General features: G+C 44.6%; 1 protein-coding gene across 8 annotated transcripts in view; it reads left to right on the forward strand.

Annotated features, from left to right (window-relative positions):
- The first annotated feature begins 3070 nt into the window (after positions 1-3070).
- Positions 3071-15445, forward strand: part of SETX (senataxin) — a 75764-nt gene continuing 63389 nt past the window's right edge. For 6 of the 8 annotated variants that reach the window (XM_039229702.1, XM_039229708.1, XM_039229705.1 and 3 more), the window contains exons 1-5: positions 3071-3160; positions 4040-4155; positions 9712-9895; positions 11041-11251; positions 13646-13755. In XM_039229702.1, the coding sequence (XP_039085633.1) occupies positions 9719-9895; positions 11041-11251; positions 13646-13755 (498 nt within the window). In that variant the 5' untranslated portion in view covers positions 3071-3160; positions 4040-4155; positions 9712-9718. The remainder of the gene's footprint in view (positions 3161-4039; positions 4156-9711; positions 9896-11040; positions 11252-13645; positions 13756-15445) is intronic. The other 2 variants (XM_039229703.1, XM_039229704.1) reach the window with 2 other exon arrangements.

The raw sequence follows: 15445 nt of genomic DNA on the forward strand, positions 1-15445 counted from the left end.
TCTGTGCTGACTGCCAGCTCAGAGCCTGGAGCCTATTTCGGAGTCTGTATCTCCCTCTCTCTCTCTGACCCTCCCCTGTTCACGCTGTCTCTCTCTCTCTCCTAGAAATAAATAAAATTATTAAAAAAATGGATCATAGATCTAAATGTAAAATGCAAAACTATCAAACTCCTAGAAGATAACATGTTAGAGAAAAACTAGATGACCTTGGGTATGGTGATGACCTTTTCAGATACAGCGCCAAGGACATGATCATGAAAGAAATAATTGATAAGCTGGGGACTTCATTAAAATTAGAGCCTCTGCTCTGTGAACGACAATGTCAAGAGAGTGAGAAGCCACAGACTTGGGAAACTATTTGCAAAAGACACAGCTGATAAAGAAGACACAGCTGATAAGGAAGACACAGCTGATAAGGAAGACACAGCTGATAAAGAACTGTTATCCAAAACTCTTAAAATTCAACAATAAGAAAACAAACAGCTCCTCAAAAGCATTAAAAAACAAACAAATGAAAACAAACAGCCTGATGAAAAATAGGCAAAAGACTTGAATAGACACCTTGCCAAGGAAGACAATACAGGTCGCAAATTCGTATATGAAAAAATGTCCCATGTGTCATCAAAGAAATGAAAATTAAAACAACCATGAGGTACTATTACACAGCTATGAGACTAGCCGAAATCTGGGACACTGACACCACCAAATACTGGCGAGGCTGTGGAGTAACAAGAACTCTCAATGCTGCTGGGAATGCAAAATTGTGCCACCGCTTTGGAAGCCAGTTTGGTGTTTTCTCACAAAACTAAACATACTCTTAGCACAAGATCCAGTAATTGTGTGCTTGATATTTATCCAAAGGAGCTGAAAACCTCTGTCCATAAGAAAATTTACACACAGATGTTTACAGCTGTTTTGTTCATAGAAAGATCAGCAGTTGCCAGGGGGTGAGACTGGGGAGGGATGAAAAGGCAGAACACAGAGGGGTTTTAGAGCAGTGAAAGCCCTCTACTATATTATGATGGATACTTATGTATACATTTGTCCAAACCAGATAGACTATATGACACCAAGAGTGAACCCCAACGTAAACTATGGACTCTGAGTAGTGATGATGAATCAGTGTAGGTTAGTCAGTTGTAATAAATGAACTTCTCTGGTGAGAGATGCCGATAATGGGGAAGGCTGTGCCTATGTGGGGGCCAGTGAGTATACTGGAAATTTTTGTACTTTCAGTTTTGCCGTGAACTTAAAACTGCTCTAAAAAGATTAACTCTTTTTTTAAAAAAAGCAAAAAATGGTCAAAGGACTTATTCAGATAAGTCACAGAGGAGATCTACTAATTCCCAATAATAACACTTGTTTTTTTTGATAGAGCGCATGCACGCACAATAGCAGGGAGGGGGCAAAGGGAGAGAGAAAATATTTTCTTAAAGCTTATTTATTTATTTATTTATTTATTTATTGAGACGGAGAGACAGGGAAACAGAATCCCAAGCAGGCTCCATGCTGTCAGTGCAGAGCTTGACTTTCCCCGAACTCTTTCTCCCACCCCCCCAACCCCTTTTTCCCCACCCTTTTCCCACCCTACCTACTACCCTCCCCACTCCGTTCAGGATCCCAGGTGGTCTTCTGTCTCTTAACAGGGTGGAGAGGAGTTTGGCACTTTTACACTCTTTCAGGGGCGCCTGGGGGGCTCAATCGGTTAAAGTGTCTGACTTCAGCTCAGGTCACAATCTCAAGGTTTGTGGGTTTGTGGGTTCGAGCCCCGCGTCTGGCTCTGTGCTGACAGCTCAGAGCCTACAGCATGCTTAGGATTTTATCTTTCTCTCTGCCCCTCCCCAGCTTGTGCTTGGTGTCTCTCTCTCTCTCTCAAAAATAAGGAAACATTTAAAAAATTTTAAATAAAAAAACTCTTTCATACGAAAGTAAGCTTTGGTAAAAACCTAAGTAATACATTCTGCAAGGATCTACGTAAAAGTGGTGATGTCAGGGAAATACGAAAGCCAGGTGATTTTTATCATTTTGTGCATTTCTCAAAATGATTTTTTCCCCAATAGCCATCCAGGTTCTCATTTCAAACAAGTATTGGATAAACACACTCCTTTAATGAGGACGCGCATAGCGAGCAGGGCCTGAAACCGCTTTGTAACCTTCGCGTGCCTACTGCACTGTGCTTCGCGTGCCTACTGCCAGACTCTCTTCACGCTACAGAAGCTTCGAGAAGCCAGGTGGGCAACGGTTGTTGGCAGCGCGCGCTTGCGCGCGCGGGGCTATGACAGGCCCCGCCCCCTTGCTGGAAGTTTCCTCGCCCCGCCCCCCGCTCAGTCTTCAGTTACAGGGGCTCGAGACGAGGCTCCAGTCGCAGCTCCGGCATCGGTGGTGCTGGTCTGTCCCTGTCCCTCTTCCGCGTTTCCGCCTCGGCCCGCACAGTCGAGGCAGGGGCGGCTTCTCGTCCTCAAGGTCAGTGGTAGATGGTGAAAACCGGGTAGGCTCTGCGATGGTGTTTGCTGTTACGGGACTTCGTGAACCCCCTTTCCGTAATACGAGATGTATATGACCCCCCCCCCAGTAGGTGTTAATTACGTATTATACTTTGGGAATTTAAAGGAAACGTAAAAGGAAAAAATCCTCAATCCGTAACACACCGAGCTGAGACACCCGAGTCATTAAAAAGAGAAGAAAAGGGAATGGCCGTTAAAGGGTGCAGGGTAGGCACCCAAATCGCCCTGGGGGTAGGCGCATCGGGGGGGGGCGGGGGGGGAAGCCAACCCTGACCGGAAAGCAGTCCTGGACAGGGCCGAGTTCAAGCGTTCCTCGGCCAACCCCCCGCCCTCCGTAGGGAGCCCCTGATTGGCCGGGCCGGGCATCCCGGAAGTGACGTCAGCTCTCGGCGTCTGGGCCGTCCGGCGGAGCCGCGGTGCATCTCTTCCCCTGCTCCGCCCCTCCGCGCACCAAAACAAGAAAGCGGCCGGGGCGGGGCCTGCGTTGGGCTGACGCCGCGCGCGGGGGAGGGGCGGGGCCTTCGCGCGCCGCGCCGCCGGGTTGGGTGGCCGGGTGGGAACGGCGGCGCTCGGGTGCCTGCCCGCACATCCGCCCTCGGCCGACTGTTGTGCCGAGGCATGGAGGTGGGCTAGCGGCCGAAGCGAGGCCGAGCGGGGTGAGGAGAGCGCGGCGGGCTCCAGGTCGCGGGCCCGGCGGGCGTGAGCGCTCGCGCGCGGCCGGTGCGCGCGAGGCCGCGTGGAGTAACAGTCGCGGCGCGTGAGGCCCGGGCGGCGGGTGGGGGAGGGGCGGCGCGAGGGGGGCCGCTTGCCTCAGGGGGGCAGCGGCGAGGTGGGGGGCGAGAGCAGCCCGCCCCCTGGTGCCTCCTGCACCCCGGGGTCCAGGGCGTCTGGACCCCCGCACCGTCCCCTACCGTCGTCTCCGCGGTGTCGTGCGAGCTGCTTTTGGTCTGGGCACTGCGTAGTTCCTTTGGGGGGGGTGAGTCGGGGACTCTCCGGAGAATGCCCCGTCCTGCTGCCCCAGGGCCCTTCTCCCCCCCCCCCCCCCCCCCCACGGCTCCGGAGCACTGACTGCCCGCGGGCGTCTTTGGCCGCCTCCCCGCCACCCGGGGCTGCTGGGGGCCCGAGAAGCGCTCGGCGCGCAGGGAACCAGGCGCGGAGCTTGTAGGGGAAGCACCCCCCGGTTAGGAGCAAAGAGCCCGTGGCTTGGAGTGGCCGACACGAGTTACGGACCCAGGGCTGAATCTACCCGCCCTTGCTGATTTGAGGGCTGTTTGTCGAAGTGCCCAGCCATTCCGTGCGCGGGGACAGTGTCCTGTGGGGTCAGGAGCGCAGCTGCACCGCTTCTGCAGACTTGGGTGCCCCCGGGCAGGCTGGCGGAACTCAGCCTGAGCCGTCTGTCCGATTGGTACCAGCTGGCCCGGCTTCATAGAGTGGGCGTGAATGAAACCCAGATGAAGTGTCAGAACCACTTCATCAGTTTTGTTCCCTTTGTTCCCCCCCCCCCCCCCCCCCCCCCCCGCCCCGTCCTGTTTCAGAAATGTTCTTTTGGGCCCGGAGGCTGGGTATACATGAGTGCACATCCTCACCCATTCACAAATAAGCCTAGGAATCTCGACCGAGAGGATCACTTCTCTGTAGGCCGTTAGCCCAGGTAATTATTTCGTAAACAAACATTTAAGACGGTTTTCCATCCCTGAGTATGTGTCAAGCACTGGAGTAAAAATATACAAAGCGGATCCTTGCCCCAACAGACTCAGAACTGGGGACGATGGAGCAAGTGTGTGGTAGAGGTGGGAGACAGAAAGTACGCAGCTCGGGTAAGTGCACTGCTAGGTATGCACAGTCCGCAGAGGGTATGAGTAAAGTCAGAGGAAGGGTCAGATAAGCCCCCAGATGCCATACCAGGGATGGATGGATTGCACACGGCTGGTTCTCAGATTTTATCAGAACCACTGGTGAAATTCTTTTAAAAAATTGAGTTGTATTTATCTCTTCTTTTGCTAAGTTCCTTTGGTGAGTGTGATTTGTGTTTAGGGTTGAGAGCCAGGCAGAGAGAAGGAAGGGTGGGTGTTCAGTGCAGGTGAAGGAGCGTCTATAAAGGCAGGAAATGCCAAGCACCACGAAGCAGTTTAGGAAGAGCGAGCGAGCAAGGGAGGGAGGACCGCGAGCCAGATAACGGAGGGCCTTCCCCGGTGAGGTGCACAAATTTGAATTTTATCTCCAAACTGTGGGAATTCAAAGCTCAGCGTTTGCTTTGCCCTCCAGCAGTCTGCTGGAGGAAGAATTGGTGGTGGATGAAATAAGAGCCAGAAACATTACTTCCGTAATTACGTTCTGTAACTCAGACAAATGCAGACAGTATATTATACTAAGGTGATGGCAGTGTTGCTGCGAATATAGATACAGTTAAGGAGATAGACTGTGGAATTCATTAAGATGAGGCCAAGGGAGAAGACCTAGGGTAATTACCAGGTTACTGATTTGAAAACAGAAGGGATGTTAATGTCACGAGTAGAGAGCATATAGGGCGAATGATGGATTTGAGGGAAGGATTTTTTTCTGTTTTTATCCCTCAGATGCCCGTCAGGTGAGTAGAGATTGACTCGGTGCAGCTGGGTATTCAATAGATATGAGACTGTAGGCCTGGCTAGAATTTTTATCGTTCAGTGAGTGCCTGAATTATAGATATAGCTAAGTGTTGCATTGAGGGCTTTACATCTGTTCTTCCGTTGTAAGTAGTAATGGAAGAGGTGGTTTGAATTAGGTCACCCAGAGAGAGGAAATGGAATGGAGAGTCCTAAAGCAAGCCTTTGGAAACTGCTGTTTGAAGCGGGGAAAAGGAAGAAGCGAGAAGAATCTCGGCGAAGGAGGTTGGGTAGAGGAAGTGAAAGGAGAATGGTGTGTTGCCTTAGCTAAAGAATGCATGGTCAGTATTTTCATACGTTTTAGAGGAGGCATGAAAAGAATCTGTTGGATTTGGTGATAACAGATGATTAGGGACCCTGGGAAAACATGCAGTGAAATGTTAAGGGTAGAAGCCAAATTGCCAGGGAGCTAATAAGCATTTGAATCCAGATTACTCTTTCAAGAAGGTTAGCTAGGAAAGTGATTGCTGTTTGAAGTGTCTGGCCAGCTAATTATACTGAGAAAAGATGTCCCCAGGGCAGGTTTTAGGAAAGTGGCTCTGTACCCCCGGAGAAGCATCCTGTATTACTGAGGAGTCAGCTCTGTTGCTGATGCCCTGAGTGTGGCTCTTAACATCTGGTCTGCAGCTTGAGGATTCCTTGGACACCACCGTCTGTGGCCGGGTCCTGGTCCCAAGCAGTTCAAATCGGATACAGTGAACAAAGCTACCTTCCAGAAGGATGAGTTGTGCAGAAACTTCAAGGATTTATGGTCGCCTACCAACACTTTTTTTCTTAAAAGAAAAATTATTTTATATACGCCATTTAGATGATCAGGCCAATGGTAATTTTAGATTTGGGGATGTAACCACCCATTTATGGCCTTTGGAGAGGAATCGTGGAAACGGATTCTGTTGTTGACCTGCCCTGTAGCACTGTTTTCTGTATTCAAGACTCCATGGTACCCATATCTTACTTGGCAAGCAAGAAAAGTTAGTTCTGCTTTCTGGGATATGGGAGTAGGCTAGCTCTCTGACTGAATGAAATACAAAAGACTCCTTAATGTTCTTAGTAGAAAGTTTCTTTTTTGTTTTTTTTTCCAAACTGCTGATTGCATTTTTACCAAAGTGTTCAATTGAGTGCAAAAATCCTGCTTGAGACAACTGATGTTTGAGAATTCTCCAGAGAGTTTCACTTTCTATTCTTAGATCTTCTCTAAGTTCCCTCCCCACATTGAATTAGATCACCGGAAAAAACAGTTTCTGAAGACTTTTAACTTCTAAGATTATGATATGGGCTTTTTAGACTTAAGAAACTGCTTTGAATAACATAATTTTATATTCTGCAAACATAATGTGTTCTGTTCCTGGGTACTCTTTTTTTTGTTTGCAGCCCCCTTGCGTGGGGTGGGTATTAGTAAAATCTAACTGAATTAGAATTAGTGTTAGGAAAGGGCAGGATTCTCCAGCTGAACCAGATACTTTCTTATTTTTCAAATGAGGTCTGTGTTAACTCCCCCCCCCCCCCTCTGCTTTTCAGAAAGCTCCCAATCTAGGATTTAGTGAGCCTTTCTTCCAAATGAGTTTCACTATCTCCTTTTGAATGTTCTTTTCTGTATGTTTTCTAAATGTCCATATCTAGATGTCTTTTTCAGCTTTAATGTTGAAAGCCACCCTGAGTTCTTTTTAGAAGGGTGAACAAAGTTTACAATTAATAGTTAATCTTAGAAATTCACAAGACAAATGCATGTATTTGATTTTACTTATGCATTTATATATAATTAATCGTAGATGTAAGAAGACAATAAGGAATTTTTTTTGAAGATCAGCTTATTTTAGCAGTAGGCCAAAAAAGCCTCAGCAGTGAAAGAAAATTTCCGTCAAGATGTCATTGATTTCCCTTTAGCAGATGTTTTGTGCTCTTGAATTTTAGGATGACAATGCATTTGAAAACATCACACTGCTGTGTTTCTGTACCCAAGTATTCAGTGATTTGGGTCATTTTTCTCAATCTTTTGTTGTTCCTCTCCCTCCCTGAAAGGAAACTTTATAGACCTTTCTTTCCTGTGCATTTCCCCTGAATTTTAAACCACCAATACACTGTATATCTCCTGGGCATATCTGTGCCTTACACATTAAAAAAAAAAAAAAAAAGTAGGACCTTTTTGTGTCCTAGTAACCAGTTTTCATCTTCTTGAGGATGATTTCGCCCCTGATGAGAATGTGTGGGTTAGGTCCATCCAGTTATGAGACGGGCTCAGTTTTTAGTGTACAGCGTACAGTTGGGGTTGTAATTTTTTCCCCATGAGGCTGATATTTTACATTCGTTGGATAGTTCGTTTAAGGTCAAGTTTCTGAAGATCAGGCTCATTAGATATTTTCCTGGCCCAGTTTCCAGTAATGATATTTTTTTTTAAATTGTCTTTAACATTTATTTTTTTGAGAGACAGAGATAGAGCATGAGCAGGGGAGGGGCAGAGAGAGAGGGGGACACAGAATCCGAAGAAGCGAGCTCCAGGCTCTGAGCTGGCAGCACACAGCCCGACATGGGGCTCGAACCCACAAACCGTGAGATCATGACCTGAGCCAAAGTCGGTGCTTAGACTGAGCCACCCAGGCGCCCCTCCAATAATGATCATTTTCATATGAAACGAGACTTGCTTCATCCCTCCTGGCTGTGGTTTTCTTCCTCCCTTTGCAGACTGGCTGACAGCTGTTTAGATCTTTTTCACTTTGGGTTTGTCTGTTTTTCTCTCATGCGTTGTGGGTTTTGGAGTAACATGCTGTACAGCCTGCGCAGAAGGAAGTTCCTTCCTCAGAACCTTATGTGGGGAGTTGTGATGTTAACCTTGATCACTTGGTTAAATGTGTGTTTGCCAGCGGTTAAGTGTGTGTTTGCCAGCTGTTTCCACTGTAACGTTACAGTATTTCCCTTTCCACACACTCTCCTTGAGTGGTGAGTCACCCAGAGTCCAGCCCACACTCACTGATGGGGTGGAATTAAGCTCCCCCTCTGGGAACCCAGAGTATCTATACCTGTTGTTTGGAATTCTTCTGCTAGTCAGTTTCATCCCCTACCTTTGTTTATTCTTTTGGTCTTTTTCATTGGTCTTTTTCATCAGTACGAACCTTGTGTGAAGGCTATAATCCACTATTGGAGTGGGGGTTTTTTGTTTTTGTTCTTTGATCGAATTGTTTCAGCTTTGGCCATCCAGAGCTTTTTCGGGTTGGGCTCTGGGTTCCTTTGACATGCCCACGGACTTTAGCATTTTGAGGACTTTTTGGTAGGACTAGGCTCTCCATGTAGATTTGTTTAGCCATCACGCACTGCTTCCTAATTGTGAGTTTTGTGTTTACCTTTATACCCATTTGGTATGGGATAAAAATATAGCATCTTTATTACACCTCATTAGAGTTGGAGATCTCTTTGGATTTTGGCTTCCATCCTATTTGCTAATCCACTAACTGCTATTAGTAGTTCTGATAAACCTCTGCCTCATTAGCATAACTTTGTTCAACGCTCTAGCACGTGGTTCTTGGGATTTTTCTCGTTTCCTGGTACCTTTCTGTTACTTTGCTCTTTTTGGGACTGCTAGGACGTGGAAAATGACTTTATCTTAACCCTTTTTACATGAGTTTGGATGGTGGAGGCTCTGGTATTATTACACAGACCAAAAGTTGGAGACCTCAGAAATTGTACTTAGTAGCAGTAGGTTGTTACCATTTGTAGCTATTACAATAGTTTACAGCGTGTTGATGAGCAGTGTGTTCCGGGCAGCAGTTCATGCATACATATTATGTGCAGATTCATGTGCCTGTTCTTTCTTTCTTTCTTTCTTTCTTTCTTTCTTTCTTTCTTTCTTTTTTTTATTAACGTTTTACTTATTTCTAGGAGAGAGAGAGAGAGAGAGCGAGCGTGAGCAGGGGAGGGTCAGAGAGAGAGGGAGACACAGAATCTGAAGCAAGCTTCAGGCTCCCAGCTGTCAGCACAGAGCCTGACCCGGGCTGGAACCCACCAGCCGTGAGATCATGACCTCACGGTCCGAAGTTGGACACTTAACCAACTGAGCCACCCAGGCACCCCTCACGTGCCTATGCTTTCCAAACCAGGGAAGGTTCTCCGGTATGGGTTAATACTTAACGGCATTTTATGTTCCCACGGATTTCTCAAAAACATGGCTTCCAGGAACGTGAAAGGTTCCCTTAACCTTTGACTTGGCTCCAGTATATCACTAGAACCCTCTGAAAGCTATGCTTTGAAAGCACTGATAAGTCTTAGTCTCTATGATTTAACAGCGATACCACATCATTTGGAGTTTCCTCTTTAGTACAGCTGTGTGTTGCATGATTGTTTTTTCACTAGCAAAGTTCTTTCGTTTCATTGTATTTTTTATATGCCAGAGGTAAAGTTTTTAAGAGTAGGCTCAGATTTGAGTCCATAATTGAGAAGTTGACCAGCAGACCATTCTTTTTTTTCCAGCAGAACATTCTTGATGTGGTGGAGGCACATTTTAAGTTGAAGATGAGGGTCACCCAGAAAGTCTCTTTTCTTTAGTCTTTAGGTGCCTTCTTTTCCACGTGCAGGTGCAGAATGAGCACATGCTGTTGGTGTACGCCAGGTGGTATTTCCACCGTTGACTTCCTGAAGCGCTATGCGTCCAGGACCCGCGCCAGTGAATGTCAGACAGCTGACGAAGACCTCTGTTACTGCCTAGAGTGTGTGGCCGAGTACCACAAAGCCCGGGACGAGCTGCCATTCTTGCATCAGGTAACTCATATCGGATGGGCTGGGCTGTAGTATTCAGAGCTCGGTAACTAGGCAGAGACGAAGCCTGAACGCGTCCAGGAAACAGGATTGACTGATGAAGTTGAGTTAAAACCTAAAGCAGAATTCTGTGATCCCTAGCGTTCAGTCATTGTGGTAGAAAGCAATTTTGTGAAATGATGGATGGGCTTTTTTTCCACTTTGTTTTTTTTATGTCGGTGTATTTGACAGCGTTACATTGTTTTTTATGTCCCTGTATTTGACAGTGTTATATTCGTGGGTCTGAATGGCTTGGGTGATTTTTTTTCATTGGTGGTTCTTTTTTTTCTCTCTTTATTGGTTCATGGGTAAATGGTATAAACTTTTTAAAAAATTTTTAAAAATGTTTTATTTATTTGAGAGAGAGAGCCAGAGCATGAGCTGGGGAGAGGCAGAGAGAGAGGGAGACACAGAATTGGAACTAGGCTCCAGGTTCTGAGCTATCAGCACAGAGCCCGAAGCGGGGCTCGAACCCATGAACTGCAACGAGATCATGACGTGAGCCGAAGTTGGACGCTTAACCGACTGAGCTGCCCAGGTGCTCCTCATTCCCTTTTCAATAGTTCATAAGGGATATTGAGATATTTATAGCAAAACTTTTTGGAAGCAGTTTTTATACATCTCATGTATGTACTCACATATCATAAAAGTGGCCATGTCTAGTGACTGTTTTCTTCAAGTAAATCTTTTTTTTTTTTTTTTTTTTTTTTTTTTTTTTTTTTTTTTTTTTTTTTTTTTTTTTTTTTTTTTTTTTTTTTTTTTATTTATTTCTAGGAGAGAGAGAGACCCAGCATGAGCAGGGGAGGGTCAGAGAGAGAGGGAGACACAGACTCTGAAATAGGCTCCAGGCTCTGAGCTGGCAGTCAGCACAGAGCCCAACACAGGGCTCGAACCCACGAACCGCGAGATCATGACCTAAGCGAAAGTCGGACGCTTAACCGACTAAGCCACCCAGGCGCCCCTCTTCAAGTAAATCTAATGTGATAGTTTACTTCTTTAAATTTCTGAATTGTTATACTTAAGGGAAGGCTTTCTGAAAAGATCATGACATCCAGTATTTTCCGATAATAAGATATAAAGCTTGCTTATCCATTTTTCTTTTTTTGTAGGTTTTGTGGGAATTAGAAACTTTACGTCTCATAAATCATTTTGAAAAATCCATGAAGGCAGAAATTGGAGATGATGATGAATTGTACATAGTAGACAACAATGGAGAGGCACAACTATTTGACTTCCCCGGCCAAGACTTTGAAAATAAGCTTCGAGTTCCTCTTCTTGAAATCCTGAAGTATCCATATCTGCTTTTACATGAACGTGTCAGTGAGTATCGTGGGTTTTCTACAAGTTTAATCGGTCTTGTTTTAAGAATTGAAAGAACTTGGTTTTATCTGTACTGAAAATCTGTTAAACAGATAACCAAAATACTTCATCTTTTTTTCCCCAACATCTTGTTAATAGAAGTTTCCATACACGGAGAAAAGTGAACGATAAGGTGAACCCTGCGTAGATTCTGCAGTTGCTGACATCTTACTGTATTTCCTTTATCACATGCTCCTCATCTAGCCATTCAGTTCATTTCCATCCTTACAATTTGTCTATAGCAGAGTTCCTCAGCATGGACACCATGGACGTTTTGGGCTGGATACTTCTCTATCGTGGGGGCTGTGCTGTCCCTTGTGAGACGTTCAGCAGCCTCCCTGGCCTCTACCTACTAGATGCCAGTAGCCTTCTGCTCCCCCTGCTCCCCTTGTTGAGACAACCAGACGGTCTCCACATGGTGCCGTGTGTCCCTGGAGTGTGGAGAGGGCAGGGCTGGGGGGAGGCAAAATCGTCTCTGGCTGAGAACTGCTGGTCTGTAGTAATTCTTGTAAATTACTGTGGCCTTGAGTATTACGCCTGCCTAGAATCGGGCCATCTCATTTGCAGTTCCTAATATGAATCTCATAAAAGTGAAGGCATTATCATGATCCGTCCAATCTAACCAAATAACAGTACCTTTTTTTCCCTTTTCCAAATAACAGTACCTTTAAGCTATCTAGCATCTAGTTCGTATTCAAATTTTCCCAGTACTTACAAAATATGGTTTTGGCTGGTTTGCTTAAGAATCCAATCAGGGACCACATATTGCATTGGCTCGTATTTTGTACATTTCTTTGAATACAAAGCAGTCTACTTATACATACACGCAGATCTTTTTTTTCTTTTTTGCCATAGCCTTGACTTACTGAGACCATATAGTTATGCTGTAGAATAATGCACCTTCTGGATTTTTCAAATTGCTTCCTTGTGATGCTATTTACCTTCTTTATTCTCTGAATTTTCAGTAAACTGAAAAGTAGATCTAAATATTCGGTCAGATAAATCAGTTCTTTCTAAGTAAATTATAAAGGGGCACCTGGGTGGCTCAGTTGGTTAAGCACCCGACTTTGGCTCAGGTTATGATCTTGCAGTTTGTGGGTTTGAACCCCTCATCGGGCTCTGTCTGACAGCTCAGAGCCTGGAGCCTGCTTCAGATTCTGTGTCTCCCCTTCTCTCTGCCCCTGCCCTGCTTCTGCTATGTCTCTCTCTATTTCTCAATAATTAATAAATGTTGGGGGGAAAAGTTAAAAAAATTTTAAATAAATTATAAATAATTTGTTTTTAAAATGCTAACAAGTCGGTTTTCAAACATTTATTAATGAATAGTATATCCAAGAAAAACACATAAATGATGACGAAATAAACACACCTGTGTAGCCAGCACCCAGATCAAGAAACAAAATATCAGTACCCAAAACCTTCCTTCCTGCTTTTCCAGTTATTAACACTATTCCACAAAGCCATCTGCTATCACTAACAACAGTTCTTTCAAGTTTGACAAAGTAAAGGTGCTTCATTAGGTGTAGACTAAATGTATGAGCCTATTCAGGACACTTCTTTTTATTCAGATTTTTATTTTTTAGAGAGAGTGAGCGAGTGCACAAACAGTGGAGAAGGGGCAGAGGGGGAGAGAGAGAGAGAGACTGAGACTCTCAGGCAAGTTTATGGGGCTCGATCCCAGGACTCTGGGATCATGACTTGAACCAAAGTCAAGAGTCAGACACTCAGCTGACTGAGCCACTCAGGCATCCTGATTCATGACACTTCTGAAAGAGCCGTGGAGATTTCTATAAAGCAATAGGAATTAGAACAGTGAAGCAGGGATAGGCTTGTGGAAGAGTATAGACACCAGAAATAAACCAGGCTTATTTGGGGAACTTAGTGTTGGATGACGGTAGCATTTCAAAGCAGTGGAGAAAGTGAATTAATTTAATAAATGAGAGTAGGACAAAATAGCCATTTGAGGGAAAAGCTCACTTTATCATGCTAGTACCAGATAAAGTCCCTGTGGATCAAAATGTCAAATGCTAATGGCACTGGACTTAAAATCATACTTCTGAGAAGATACCCTGTGGATATATTTATGCCAATTATGCCAAGTGTAAGAAAAAAGTATATACACACCAGTAAAGTCACAATAGTTCGTAGGAGCACACTGTGATCAGTCACACGAGATTAGTCTTTCAGATGATGAATAAATGTTGTTCTTGAACTTAACGTTATCAGCATTTTTATTCCTCATTTGAAAAAAAAGGAAAGGAACAAGGTTTTTATTTACTTACAGAACAACCAAAGACTCTTGATAAGCTGATAGGGTTTACGTCTTCCATTTACTGTCTTCTTTTTTCTATTTAGACGAATTATGTGTCGAAGCACTTTGTCGGATGGAACAAGCTAATTGCTCCTTTCAGGTTTTCGACAAACATCCAGGCATTTATTTGTTTCTGGTCCATCCCAACGAAATGGTGAGTATGAGGGGTAGGTACTAAAAGGATGTATTTTACTTTTCCATGTAGAGGTGGCTGGAATAGAGGGTCTCGCTGTGTATTTGGTCTGGAATAGCAAACTGTTAAAAGTGTATAATCACACTGCTCAAAAGGTGAGTGTTTCTTACCAAGCAGAGATACCGAGTAATAAATGGTGGGAACTCCTAGGTCTGGGTGCTTCTGGGTAGCTGGGGCTACAGTTTGGGCTGAGCAATAGCAGCTGCAGGCGTACTCCAGGGAAGGCAGAGAGCCAGTCCAGGCCGGGGCACAAAGTCGACTCTCCCCTGCCTGTGAGAGAAAACCGACCGCATGGCCAGGTGCTCTCTCGGACCGGCCTTCTAGAGCTGCATAGCTACAGAGGAAGCAGGCCCAGCGGGGCACCCCGGACCCCGGCCGAGTGCTCAGAGGCTTCACCATGGAGACTGCAGGACCCTTCCCTGATGTGACCGGTGGTTGGCAGCCCGAGTCGCTGATGCTAGACTGACACTGAATGAGGGACATGAGAGAGTGAAGAATTGAGGAGGTAGCATAAGAAATATATACAGTTGGTTGAATACTGTGGTCAAGTTTATTATTCAAAAACAGCTAAGTTTGAAGAAAGTGAATATATCGATAATAGCTTGGACTAGGTAGTAACAACGTGCTGGGGTTGGCGGGCACGGGCACGAAAGATGTGAGAGCGTGCCTGCTAGCCTTTGTCTTGTTAAGGGCAGAGCTAGGTAGTGAATTATTTTAGAAGGTAAAAAAAAAAATGCTTTAGAAGAAATATAGAAAAATCGTTCATACAAAGAAACAGGTTTAAGGATATCAGTGTTTAATGTAAGTGGGCTGAATTTGTCAGTGAAAAGACAAAGATTAGATTGGATTACAAAAAAAATGAAATCCACGTAGTTTTGTTTCTAAGAGAAACACCTAAAACATCGGGTGCAAAAAAGACGTAAGAGAGATTGAAAAAGAACTAATAGGCAAATACTGACCTAATCAAAGCTGGCGGAGCTATTGGTTTTTTTGGTTTAAGGTTTATTTATTTATTTATTATTTTAATTTACGTCCAAGTTAGTTAGCATGTAGTGCAACAAGGATTTCAGAAGTAGATTCCAGTGATTCACCTCCTATGTATAACACTCAGTGCTCATCCCAACAAGTGTCCTCCTCAGTGACCCTCACCCATTTAGCCCAGCCCCGCTCCCCTAACCCCTCCAACAACCCTGTTTGTTCTCCATATTTAAGAATCCCTTATGTTTTGACCCCCTCCCTGTTTTTATATTGTTTTTGCTTCCCTTCCCTTATGTTAACCTGTTTTATATCTTAAATTCCATATATGAGTGAAGCCCTATGATATTTGTCTTCCTCTAATTCTGCTTAGCATAACACCCTCTAGTTTCCATCCATGTAGTTGCAAATGAAGTTCAAAGGAAATGCCAGCAGTCTTGAAAACAGATAAAATAATTTTGAGAAAAATGTAACTTACTAGAATTGACTATGATAATTGTTAACTAAATTGAACCATTGATAAATATTTCTACAACAAAAATACCAGGCTCAGATGGTTTTATAGGGAGTTCTACCACACTTCATAGAAACAGATTATCCTGATTTTATGTCTGTCCTTCCAGAAAAAGAATACTCTTAAATTTATTCTATAAAGCCAGTATTCTAACAGAAACTA

This window comes from Hyaena hyaena, unplaced genomic scaffold (assembly GCF_003009895.1).
Source record: "Hyaena hyaena isolate Hyena2069 unplaced genomic scaffold, ASM300989v1 scaffold_38, whole genome shotgun sequence".
Taxonomy (NCBI): domain Eukaryota; kingdom Metazoa; phylum Chordata; class Mammalia; order Carnivora; family Hyaenidae; genus Hyaena; species Hyaena hyaena.